The sequence below is a fragment of the Parasteatoda tepidariorum genome, chromosome 4 (assembly GCF_982258835.1).
Source record: "Parasteatoda tepidariorum strain Cologne lab strain chromosome 4, Ptep-v5.0, whole genome shotgun sequence".
NCBI lineage: Eukaryota > Metazoa > Arthropoda > Arachnida > Araneae > Theridiidae > Parasteatoda > Parasteatoda tepidariorum.
This window is the reverse complement of record NC_141758.1, coordinates 57,254,299-57,268,524: the sequence shown is the minus strand read 5'-3', so window position 1 is coordinate 57,268,524 and position 14,226 is coordinate 57,254,299. Positions and strand designations below refer to the sequence as shown.

General features: G+C 31.8%; 1 protein-coding gene across 1 annotated transcript in view; it reads right to left on the bottom strand.

Annotated features, from left to right (window-relative positions):
• Window positions 1-13,963, bottom strand: part of LOC107452522 (neuropeptide SIFamide receptor-like) — a 75,749-nt gene extending 61,786 nt beyond the window's left edge. Inside the window, exon 1 of the mRNA XM_016069013.4 lies at window positions 13,443-13,963. Coding sequence (XP_015924499.1) covers window positions 13,443-13,794 — 352 coding nt within the window. The 5' untranslated portion in view covers window positions 13,795-13,963. The remainder of the gene's footprint in view (window positions 1-13,442) is intronic.
• Between the last annotated feature and the right edge of the window lie 263 nt (window positions 13,964-14,226).

Sequence of the window (14,226 nt, the reverse complement as noted above, 5' to 3'; positions counted from 1 at the left end):
TTTTTCTATTTTTCGTTAATAACTTTGCGTTTTATATTTTAAATCACGTTTGTTTCATCTCATTCACGTCTGGCAAGTCTTGAAAATGGGTGCATGTTTCTGAGCGCTAATTTGTATTCCAATTTGCATATTTGTGAAGCGAATGAAGCGTATGTAATTTTATAGTTGGTTGGTTGGTTGGTTGGTTGGTTGGATTTTATTGGCTCAAGAGCCAGAGATGGCTATACTGCGCCAGGCACTAGGTTAAAATTTGGTCACAAGGTTAAACTAAGGTGTTATTTTTTAAAGCAGAGAATAAATTCCTATGACTTTGATAAATTTTAAAAGATTGTGATGTATAGGGTCACCAAGTAAAGATTGAAGATCAGGATTAAAACTGCCAAACAATTTGCTTCTCAAGTATTTGAATCGTCTGCAGTCAGTAAAAATATGCTTAATGGTGATAACAACTTGACAGAATGAACAAACAGGTGCAGGTTCGTTTTTCAATAATTGCATATGGGTATATCGTGAGTGGCCAATGCGTAGCCTGTTTATTAAAACATGAGTTTTACGGTCAATGGATATTATTTTATTGTTATCAATAGAAGGGAAAATTTCATGCAATTTATTATCATTTTGTGTATTCCAGTGTTCTTTCCAGGCTTGATAAACTGATGATTTACAAATTCGCTTGATGTCCAATGGTGCTAAAACATTCCTGCTTATGTTATGAGTACTTTTTGTAACTACATCAGCACATTCATTCCCGTGTATACCGACATGGGATGGTATCCAACAGAAATAAATATTGAAACCTCTGTCATATAGTCGAGTGATGGTATGTAATTTTATATTGTAATGGCAATGTACATTATTTTTAAAATTTAAACATATATACATTTAAATCCTACGTCTAAAATACATCGATTGAATGCAGGGTTTAGTGGCACAAGGTCCAAATGAGGACATGCTGCGCCAAACAATATGGTGAAACAGTTCAAACGTCTAAGTGCATGCAAAATGTTAATTGCAGCACAAAGGTATTGTTTATTGATACCTCGTCCCGCCCTATTCAGGGCACACGAGAGTAGAACAAACATTCTACAGACAAAACATACATAAAACACAAAAAATTACATTTGCAGCAAGTATAAATGACATATAAAGAAAAAATTAAAGTATGAAAATATTTACAACATTAAATGCAAAGGCATAGTGAAATGCCTCAAACAAATGCATATTTTAGAATTTTGAAAGAATAAATGCAGAGCATTGCGACATCGAGATACGCATAAGAATTTTGATACACTTGTTAAGTACAAGAAAGTAAATGTAGATTAGTAACTGGAAAACATAAGTAGATTATTTTGACAGCTGTCGAAAGTGTAAGGCTCTCAAGGAGGCTGGATAGCAAGAATTTTGAAAGAAAATATTAAATAAATAAAAATAAAAAATAAGAGTCAGCTACAAAACGTCTGCAATGAGGAAAAAGTTTATTAAGTTTCTCTAGCGATAGGTATATTCAAGAGACATAAGTGAATAGATTGAGAAGTGGCAGAGAAGTTATAGCTAGAAGGTGGCAACATTTAATAATCATTAGAACGAGATCGTAATTCAAGGAGGGCCTGGCGATGCGCAGGGCAAGTGATGTCTGAGGCTTGATGATAAGGATTATGGCTGGTTCCAAAAAAGGTATTGGTGTGCCAACAGTTGATGCAATATTTTTCGTCGGAGTGACATTCGGCGAAAGGTATGGACAATGATAAGACAGATGTGGCAGATCGTGCAGCTGAGTCAGCTCGTTCATTCCCTGGAATACCAACATGACTTGGAACCCAGCAAAATAAAATCTCAAAGCCGTTCTTCTGAAGACTTTTTAACAAATTAATAATGATACATAAAATTGGATGACTATCATAGTGAAACTTTTCTAGTTGGCTTAAAACGCTCATACTATCAGAGTATAGGCAATACTTTCGAGTAGAGTGTGAGGAAATTAGTCTTAGTGCCATAAGGATAGCAACAGCTTCAGCAGTGAAGACGGAGCAAATATCTGGGATTTTATAACTAAATGTATCATCAGCGATGATTACACCGCAGCCTACATATCCAACAGATTTTGAACCGTCTGTAAAAATCGGTATATATTGAGAATATTGGTGACGATGTGCAGTGAAGATTTTATGAAAAACGCCGGGTGTAACGTTGGCTTTGTTGTAGAACTTGAAAAGGGAAATATATTGATATGGTGAAATGGTCCATGGAGGTATGAGAAAGTGATCCACTGATTGAGATGGCAATTCACAAATGTCGAATGTTTGGATAAGTGACGTGTGCGAGCATGAAATGGGCGAATGTGTGATGGTCTTGCCAGGTACAGTCGCTCCAAGCTTGATGAAATAGCATCATGCTTTAAGGGATGCGATTTAGAGGACTTGACAAATTTAGAGTACTTTAAACATTTATTTTTAACCACAGTTAGTCATTTTTATCAAAATTTGGATACTTCGTTACTTTTATTTTCTCATTTATACCAATTCGAACAATTATTTTTTTGTCATTTCTAAACGCATTGGGACAATAATTTGCCATAAGAGTATTTGTATTTTTAACTAAATAGCCTTGGAAATTATTTAAAAAAAATTCTTTTTAAATCGTATCTTAATACGCCTTAAATATTTTATTTGCAATAACTTGCTTGTAAAAAGTACTTGATGTTGAAGTTCTTTTTATATAAATTACAAACTTATAAAAAAAAAATCGTAGAAATTTCATGAAGTAAAAGAGATGTTTAGATACTGATTAGAAACTTTAAGTCTACATCGTTTCTTTAGAAACTATAAATGAAGACTGGCAGTTTCAAGTACAAAAAGCAGAAAAAAAACTTATTTTTATCCTTTGCTCTTTTGGGAACAGTTGAATTTGTTGTCTTTGCTTTATAACAAAAACAAACATTTTACTTCAGTGATTTGGTGCGTAAAACATTCACACCTAGTTTTCTTCTCGATTCAAACAAAAATAGATTCTAATTAAATTTAAAGATACAAATAATTTTCAGTTTATGTTTGTATACATAAAATATATATATCATGATATATATATATATATATATATATATACATTATTAAATTTTTAGTTTAAAGATGTGTGATTTGCTATTTGTTTTATCAATCTGGTTTTTTGCCATCTTGATAGTAAAGTAAGGTTGATTGTGTTTTTTAATATCAGAATAAATTAGTGGTCAATTTGCAAAGCTTAGGGTAACTTAAGCAAATTCACCTTCTCTCTCGTACCCCAGAATACCACAGTGCCCAAGAATCAAAAATAACGAAACTGCATAACCCAGTCTGTGTAGAATTTCATATGTATGGATAATTTTGTTTATGATTGAAAAGGGCTTATAATTTATGCTCATCAGTGCTGTCAATACAGCTTTTAGAGAATTTATAGATGCACCCTTTTCGTGTATTTAAGAGAGTATATAAATTCAAAGCCGGAAAAATTTCGTAAGCCTTTCAAGCAAAAACTGAACAGCCTGGGTGGAGTTTCTCAGTGATAATATATTCTAGCGTAAGAACTGCAGAGGCTGATTGAGTGACTGAATGTAGGATTTAATGGCACCAGGTTCACTAAATGACATGCTGCGTCAAACAAACGGTTTCAAATCAAATCAATGGTAAAATTCATTTTACAATTTTTCTTTATAAGACGTATGAAATCGATAAAAATGTAAACATTGTAACACACACATTCAAAAGTGAGTAAAGTCAGATAGAATGTAAATATGATAAAAACATAATATGATAAAACCTGAATAAAACCAGAAAAATTATAAATAAAATGCACTAAGTATATCGTATGAATCGTGATGTATAAAATCGTATATGCGTTAAAAAAAGTTATATACGGTATAAAATAACTTTGTGTAGAAACGCAAAAATGTTAGGATGAAGGCAGTAACACAGAAAATCCTCCATAGTTAAAATAGAACTACCAAAAAAGGTAAGACGATGACGGTTAAAACATGGGCAAATGATTAAGCTATGATAAACAGTGAGTAAAACTTTTCTAGTGATGCATTGGGCAGGAGGTTCTCCAAACATAGATGGGTCAACCAAGTTTGCCTCATTTGGAGACGAATTAACTTAACATCTGCACTCCACAGACGCAATACAGGTAAAGGGTTAAAATCTGATTTTATAGAGTGTAATTTGTAATTAATTTTAAGATCCCATAGCTGTTGTAATAGAAATGTGATAAACTGACTAATATAAAGTTTTATGTCAGAGAAAAGTATAGATCGAGTTAAAACAGTCAATACAGATCTCACAGCTGAATCAGTCAAGCAGTTAACTGGTATACCAACGTGACTCGGTACACAAAAAATAAAGTGTCAAACCCTTTTTTGTGTAAGGTAATTAACAAAGGATTAATGAAGCATAAAATTGGATGAGTATCACTGCAAAAAGCTTCTAAATTGATGCAAAACGCTCATACTATCGGAGAATATGCAATACTTCCGTGTAGACAGCGTAGAAATTAATCGCGATGCTAATATAATGTCAACAGAGTCAGCATTGGAGACGAAACAAATATCTAGGATCTTGTAGCTGTAAGTATCATCAGCGATGATGACACTTCAGCCGACATTTCCGGCAAATTTTGATCCGTCAGAAAAAGCAGACGCAAACTCAGAATGCTGATGACGATTAGAAGTGAAGAGTTATTGATAAATACTGGGAACAACATTATATTTACTGTACATCGTAAAAGGGGAATAAAACTGATATGGGGTGATGTTCCATGGAGGTATAAAAAAAGGGATACAATGATTGCGATGGTGATTCGTAAATGACAAAAGTTTGAATGAATGAACGCATGAAAGTATGAAATGGATTGACGTGAGAAGATCTAGATGCATACAATCGTTACAAGTTCGATTAAATTACATAATGCTTTAGTGGATGGCATCTAGAGGATACGAAAGTAATAAATAATAAACAGCTGCAAGCGATCTAAATCAATGTCAAATAATGTATTGTGATGTCAGGACGCTTTCTGAATATCAAAGAAGACAGAGACTGGATGATTTCACCGGACAAAGGCATTACAAATTCTAGATTTCAGTTCGATTGTATTATCTACAATTGATCATCATTTACGGAAGCCACTTTGAAAGTCTAGCTTAGTTTCAAGCTTAGTTTCAGTGAAAATTAACAAGTCGAGACTTAATCATCGCTCAAACGTTTCACCAATGCAGCTGGTCAACGGTATCGGGTGATAGTGAAGTGAATCTTTAGCGTCTTTACCTGGTTTTAAAATAAGTATCACAATTAACTTCACGCCAGCCAAACGAGCACGTTTTTTCCGTTCATATTCTGTTAAAAAGAACTAGGACATTTCACAATTTCGATGTTCTGCTTATTATGTTGAAATGCTGGCTGTACTGTAACTGTCTAAACAAGAGATAGCAGTAAATGCTTCACCAAGCATATTACAAACATTTGGCAGGAAAGGAATAAATGGTACCATTTTTCTGAAATACTGGAAGTTGAAATTCTCGACTTACGCAGTCAGAGCACTCGACTGTCCACCAGACTTGCTGGGAGATGTCGAAGATGATATGAACAAAACGTGTTGAGTTGAGTTGAATATAGGGTTTAATGGCACAAGGTCCAAAACAGGACATACTATGCCAAACAAACGGGTTTTTTTTCTAACAAATGCAAGATAAAGCATATTTGTTTGTCCAAAATACATTATATTGTTAAAACTATACATGACATGCAAACCATTCAGAAGTCAATTAAATCAGACAAATGTGTAAATATGAACGAAACGTGACCATGATTCTACTTGACTTTAGGGTCTGATCTTGCGTGCTATAGATTTACCCCATTTGAAGACCAAAAGGTAAATAGTATTAGAGTAACGGCGGAAAATGTTCTTAAATGAACGGGAATGAACTTGAACAGCACTGCCCTGTAATGAAGTTGAGTTGATGGAAAATTTTGTTTTGATTTGAGTTTTTGGCGAAAATGCCAATTTTAGCTATATCGCACCTTCAACTAGGCAGATATTATACATTAACTAGGTTCGCAATTCTGCTTTGGTTAAGAAACTAGATAGATCTTTAAATACCAATGTCCTTAAGGTATGAGAAAATGTTAGAGTGAGGATTATCTCTAATTAGTAAAAATAATGAAGGATAGAAGCTACCGAAATGACGTAGTCTTTGATTTTTAAAGTCGGTGCTCTGGGTTAAAATATGCATAACAGTTAAAGGTTCTTTACAATTGGAACACTCTGGTTCTGGTTCATTTAGAAAAATGTGTTTGTGGGTTATTTGAGTGTAGCCAATACGCAAGCGGCTTAAAAGCACTACAAGCTTTTGGCTGATGTTTATAATGCTGTATATACTATTTAATGGCGTGCAATTTGTCATTAGTTTCATTGTTCCAACAGTTTTGCCATAGTGAATTGAGCGTATTTTGAATCAATTTTTTTTTTACATCAGAATAAGTCAGTGGATTGTTCTATAAATTGTGTATCGATTTTACTATTGAGCGAGCAATTTCGTTTCCTGTTCTGTTAGCATGACCCGAGATCATACAAAAAAATAATTAATATCCATCCTGTTAAAAGCTAGAAATAAAAAGCTGTTGATGTTAAGGTTGCAACACCGCCATGAGGACGACTTCCATCATCGAAATCATGACGGAAGAAAGAATAGTCACGAAATTTAAAATTGTCTGCTGACGTTAAATTTCTCTCTTGCATAGCAATGCATGTAAACTGATATTTTAAAATAATATCTTTGAAATCGGAAATCTTTCTTCGTATTCCATGGCAGTTCCATAATATGAAATATATGGATATTATGAAGTAAATTAGGAAGGTTGAAAGGTAAAGTCATTATCAGAAGGTCAGTCAAACAGGCATTCTTCGTCAGAAGCATACAGAGACAGTTCTAGGACATTTCCATCTTCTGTAAAGCACCAGAAGCTGATTGTACGTTGCATCTTTTTTCTTCCTAGAATAGCCAGGCTTTTGACTTTGTTTCTTTTTTTAGGGGGTGAGCAGTTTTCGAAAGGTTTAGCCCTTTCACAGTTATCTGTTATAGATGTTTTACTAGGTGGTGGTGAAATGTTTCAATTTGATGTTGAAGGCTCAGTAAAATTGAACCGGGTTTCGGATCGGTGGCTTTATTTGTTTATTTGTAGTAGATGTTTGTGCTGGAGAATCAGTTTGAGTACCGACTGAACAGTAATTAGAAGTCATAGCAGCAGTAAAATATGACTCGCCGGGGTGCATGGGCGGTGACGATTCGGCAAGCTTTATTAAAGGTCAAATTCTACAAAACTTTTACTGACCGAATATATTTCTCCTCTGCACATCTTGGACAACTCCTTGAGTAAACTTCATGAGCTGCCTTGCAGTTGATGCAAAAGGTTGCTGCAACGCATAGGAAGTGGCAACCCACTGCAAGATGCTTTTGAATGACTAAACCTTTGGCACTGCAAGCATCTCAAAGGGTTTGGTACATAGGGTAGGATAGGACAATTATACCATGCAAATTTAACAGCTGATGGTAAAGTTGGAGTGTCAAACGTAAGGATAAGATATTTCATTAGAATGAGTTGTCCATTCCTTCGAATCTTAATCCTACAAACCTCTACGACATGCTGGTCTCGTAGGTTTTCTACGATCAAACTCTCTGCTTCATTTATGAATTGAGCTTGAGATATTACTACGCGTGAAGTACTCAGAGATTTGGGTGAAGGGATAGTTATATTAAAGGTACACATATTTATACAATTAGATAGAGCTGCGGCTTGCTTTTCGGATGATACTTGTACTAAAAGATGGCCGGAACATAAGTTTCTCCTAGAGGCTACTACTCGCAGTGTGGAGAGAAGAGCCTTGTTTATCAAGAATTGTGAGACTTTAGAACATGATGTGTTTTGTTTAACAGGTTTCGTTAATGATATGATAAAATATTGAGCATTTACATGCTGTATAAAATTCGTTCTGCTGCTTTTGCATTGGTGTGCGGGTTGGAGTTATAACTCAACAACGTGCTATTAACACATTGCTCATGTGAAATTGTAAAGGAAAAAGTTTAATTAAATTCTGCAGAAAGTTTAACGTACTCACGTGGAAACTAAGAAGAGTTTTCGCAAATTTTTGAACTATAAATATCTTATCGAGTTTTGCTAACATTTCTTACCTTGTCTTCAATCCGATTTTCCTCTTTAAAGAAGTTAACCACTTATTGAATTGTAGAATAGGATAGATTTACAACCTTTACAATATTCCATACAGATTTATCATTAGTATGATGAAAAATAACTTTTGAATGATGTTTGTTGTTTCTGTAAGATAACGAGCCATTTTATAAATAATAAATAGAATATTACGAAATGAGCTAGAAAAAGTAAGCCAGTAAGCCAAACGATTCTTAAATGCCACCACTATGCAGACAAAATTTAATAAATAAAAGGAAAAAATAAAGAAAGAAAGAAATCACCAGACGATAAATTTAATTAAAATGTCAGACGATGAATTTATGCTGAAATATTTCAATGTATGATGACATTTATGCAAAGTTCTCTCACGTTCCTTTTTTTTAAAAACCAGCCAATATTTAAAACGAATGAGAGAGTTTTATACAGAATAACTCAGAGAAAATATAAAAAAATATTGAACTTCATATTCAAATTAATTTTTAAGGTATATATATATATATATATATATATGTAAGGGAAGGTTAAGGAAAATAATAACCCGCACATAATTTCATAAATGTATTAAACGTGCTTCGTTTCAATTTGCAATTTTTTTTTCAAATTTACAAGAACTTTGCGGACAGCCCAATAAAAACAAACATGAAATTTAGGCTATTACAAGCGAAGTAATTTCTTTCAACTAATAAGTCTACAGACACGAAAAATGCAAATCAATAACACTTAAAGTAAAAATTCAAATTTCAATAATTGAAAAGAAAAAAAACTTTTAAACCCGAAAGCTAGAAAAAATTTAAAAAAAGAAACAACTTAAATATTCTGTCCATCTTCCGTTGCATGTGAAAGGAAAAGCATTCAACAAAAGGAAAAGCATTCAAATTGCATTTCCACAGAAAAAAAAATCAGCTTTTGAATTTTTTTGAAAACTTTATTCGCCGTACGAAAAACAAAAACATGAATATTTAAAAAAGACGACATTTTAACAAAGCATCAAATATTGCGAAACCAAAACACTTCAACCCGAAAATATTCTCTTTTTTTTTAAATATGATTAGGAGTTTTCAAAGGAGTACAATTTCTCCAAGAAGAGCTGTCATTTCAGTTGTGTTTGAATTTCCTCCAAAGTTTATTTTTTCGAGCATTTTTTTCGCACCCCTCACATAAAAAAAAGCATCCGAAATACAAAAGTGAAGATTTAAAAAAAAAACTTAAGAAACTATTTCAGTGAAAAATTCGTTTGATAGGTACAAATTCAAAAACTTGACAAATAAAACTTTTCACTTAAAATGAGTTTTTCACTTGTTTATTTTGAAGGTTTGCGTCTTTTTACTTGTATAAGTGTTTATCAAACAAAATTTTCTTATTCTTATTGAGAATTTCTTTATTATTATTTTTTCTAATTTGTTCTATTTTTTTCCAAGTGTGTTTGGAATAAAAAAAATATCTTCAACTTTGTGCAAATTTCAATCAATGTTTCTATCTTAGAATAAAGTTTGAATAACTAGGTACTGCTGTTTAAATAAAGAAATGAAATAGTAAATAATGGATTATTATTTCCAAATTGGATAATTAGGGGGAAATATAATTATACTGTGAATAAAACTTGATAAAATTTATGCAACTTGGTTGATATGAAAACAACTAAGTTAAAACTGAAACAATTTGAATAAAACCGTAATATCATCGATCAATCGGTTAACATTGGTCAACTCCTTTAAAATTAGAACAAATCAAATTATTAAATCGATGTCTTTGAGGTGGCGCATTAAGTTAGGTGTGTTTCCGAGTAAAAATAATAAAATCGGAAAGTCAAAGTTGTCGTCTTTAAATTAAAATTCTGAACACTGGGTCAGAAAATAATCAACAGTTCCTGCACTTGATTTGTCAGGTTTCAACAGCGTTGCTTTTCCTAGCTTTTTATTAGCTTGCAACCGCCAATGAGTATACATTTTTATTTTCATTTTTGATAGAAAATCCATTAAGAGCGGTCTTTGCGGAACACCCTATATTAAAGGTCATCATTACCGAACACTATAGCCAGACATATCAGCATTTAATTAGGAAACTGGTAGCGGGCAGCCACATTTCTTTATTTATTTGGACTCAGCAAAATACAACGTCAGGTTAAATTAATACCATTATACAGTAAACACACAAATAGCACACTTTCTTGGTTTTCCAAAACTATTGTTCCTTTAAAATGTCCCAAATTGTTCCCTATTAAAAGTTGACCCATATCTGATTCATGCTAAAAGAAACTAAACACTTTTTTTTTATTATTTCGAAGAAAATATTTTCATATTTATAATTTTAATTACATTAAATTAAAATTTAATTATATAGTTTTAATATTTGCTTTATTAATTTATAAAATTAGTATTTTTAAATTTACCATCAAATTTACATTTAATAAATTCAGAAGTTCAATTTTTTTTGAGATTCACTATTTGGTACCAGAAGGAAATGAAACAGTAAGAACAATTTTCAAGAATAAATCTTCTACTCTAACCTGTAGCTAGTTCTTAAAGTTAATTAATAATTAATACAACAATAAGTTAATATAAGGTTAATTACTATAATTTTATAAGGAATTTTATAAATTCTTATACATTTATTACTGGAAATAAAATGAAAAGACATCAATAAAAGAAAATTTAAACCATAATGATGCACTGTGATAAAATTGAATCCGTGTATAATAACATAATCATATGTGAAAGTCATTAAACAAAATATACTGAATATCAATATCTTATTTCATATCAAATTTAAAGATTTGAATTTTTTTCAACTAAAATTTTAATATTAAAAATGTGATTTTTTAGCAATATTTCAACATTACATGCATGAAGATTTCAATTAAACTGCAATATTCAAATTGACCTATGTTATCTTCATTCTAAGTTTTTTGACCCTTAGATCATCCTAGGCCTGTTATTGAGCAAAACCTATCATAGCCATATAAAAGCCCATCTAGCCCATAAACCCATATAACCCATCAACTCAAGGTAACCGAAAAAAATAAGAAAAAATCACTGAGGTTTCCAGAAATCATTGAACCTGTGTTTATCTAAAGAAGACAAAGTCCCTCAGGAGCTAGTGTTTTTTATACTTATTTGCTTAAGTATTATAATTATTACGTGCTTTGAAAATACCTAGTACAGTCTCATAAAAATAATGAACAGTAAAAAATTGACAGCATTGGATTCCTTCTTAGTTGAAAAAGTAATTTCCTTTAAAATCTGAAAATGAAAAACCAAATAGGAGATGGAAAAAAAAATTTAAACACATTTCTTGCACAAACTAGAGTAGTTAAATCGTGACTCTGTCGAGGGTTTATCCAAATCTTTAAAAAAATTCACCATTTTAAGTTAGCTCATTTTTTTTCTTTTTGGCAGAAAGCAGCAGCATACAACTTTCAAACTTTTAATCCCTGACATCAACACAAATGCTGTAACACAAATCTCAGTGGAAGAAGCATCTTAAGAAGTGTGATGCTTAAGACTTTAAAATTTTGATTGAAGATGTAGCAAAAAATCAATATTACAAAATTGGGAAAGCGCTAAAGCAGCATAAGACAAATTATAATTAAATTTAAATAGAATGTAATTTGAAATTGGGCAAAAGAAACACGAATACGATACAAGATTTTTTTAGGGAACACTTACTCTGTAAAAAATTACTTATCAAATTACGGTATAAAGAAACGGATTTTTGAGGCTGCATGTATCATCCCTAAAATTCATTTTTCCGTAAAATATTATACCGTAGTTTGTACAGTAATAATCATCTAATTAGAGCAATTCAGTGATTTTACGATAAATATTACGGTAAAAATTAACGGTATATCAGATTTTTCTGTTCCGTAACATGTTTCGATAAAAATGGATTTTATGGTAAAAAAGTACTGGTACCCTGAGGGACGGTACTTTTTACCGTAATTTTCTACTTAATTTTAGAGCTTCTTTTTGTTATATTTCATTTTAATTACAAATAATGCGTAATTTTTTATAATACTATTTCCTTTATTTGAGCTGGACTTTCTTAAGTGATAACTTTCTATCCAGTTACTCCATAATTTTCTTAAATCTTTTTTTTTTCAGTAGGTTAATTTCATGAAGTATAAATATATAGCAGTACAGTATTTTCACTTCAAAGAGATTGCAATCACATACGCGTTTTAGCAATATTTAGAATACCTATTACACTTCGTTACAAACCCGTCGTCAGAGTGGGCCAAGCGGGGCATTTGCCCAGGCCTCCGCTTTCCTAGAAGTTTGGGTGACCCCATGCTAGTGATATTCGAAGAAAAAAATTCCCCTTTTTGATTAGATGAGTAAAAAGCCACCGAAATATGTATACCTCCACCAACTTTTTATTTTTTATGTTTTATTTATTTTTAAAACGCATAAAAATTAAATTAAATAAAAATAATTGATAAAATTTCAAAAAATTAATTAAATTAAAAAATTAAATTTTAAAAAAATATATAAATTTTCTTGCGATCGGCGAGCCGAAAAATCACAAAATATTTAAAAAATATAAAAATAAATATTTCAGTGAAAATTTGAATTTCCCCTTTTGTGGTTTTCTTATATAAATGAAACAAAAAATGCAGTAGTCTGAGCGTCTTTTAGAGACCCTACACAGAACGAAATATTCATAAAAATAAATTACAGAATTGGTATTAAGAACCGATTTATTTGAATATTTTAAACAGATAGTTTAATGCAAAATTACTTCTATTTTAAGACTACTAATATTGTGTAAGCAAATTTAAAAACCAATTGATAGCAATAAATTGAAGGAAAAAATGCATGAAAGTTGTCCCTTTTTAGGAATAAAATTTTTATTTCATTATCTAACCGTCGTTGAACAGCCGACCTAATTTTTGGGTTTACGACTACTAATGTTCAACTACGTAGCCTAGGAATGAAATAGGAAAAAAAATTCATATTTATTTTAATAATTTAGGGTAAAATATAGGAACTTATCAGGGTGTTTTTTCTTAGGGGCACATAAGAAAAATAATATTTAAAAGGCAACGAAGTGTCCAATAACTGCTCTGCTTCATTATAAAATTTGTAAACATAACTGGTCAAAATTGTCCGCTATCAAAGTAAATATTTTCCTTAAAATTAATCGAAGGCGTTTAATTAAAATTAAGGAAAAAAATTAATAACTTTCCTTAATTATGGTAAAAAGTATACTTACGTCCAAATAAATTTCCTAGAAGCGTAACAGGTAGGCAAAAAATCAATACCAATAGATCTGCAATCGCCAAGTTTGCCATGAATCTGTAATAAACCGAGTGCAATGTTTTGTCTCTCATAACCACTACAAAAGCACACACATTGCCAAGTATCCCTACAACCAACACAGCCCCATATGCTACGCAATAAATAATAGTCAGAACCAACGGGTATCTGAAGAAACAGCCAAAAGAAAGTGTGCAATTCACAGTATTATTCAAGTTGGAAAAGTTTCCCAACAAATCAGCAGAAGACCCGATAACGGGCCATTGCACAGAATTTATTTCTAGTGGATCCAAGCCGGCCTCAGCCATCCTTGTCAAAACCCTGCAATTTCGAATGCTTTAAATAATAACTCTGCAGAGTGTATTTCGTAATGAGCGGAAAAATTTGTCCGGGAAAAGGGATGAAAGCTATCCGAATTTGTCTTTGGAATTTCGGAGTCTGGAACAAGGAATGAAGGGATTTTCTCCTGAATAACGACATCTGGTGGGCGTATTTCAGTGCGGGGTAGATTGGAACTTTTCCGATGAAGAATAAAAGTTTAAGTGAAGCTTGGAAAGAATTTATTGTTTGCGATTTGTTTTGGAAATAAAGTTTTCAAACATACATTGCTGTCATCAAATTCTTTTATTCATATTTTTCTCGATAAACAATTTTTCTTGGTGCCCGATTTTTCTCTCAAAGAAAAAAATCAAACCATTAGAAAGTGTGCATGAGAAGAAAAAAAGAAAAAGAATTGTTTT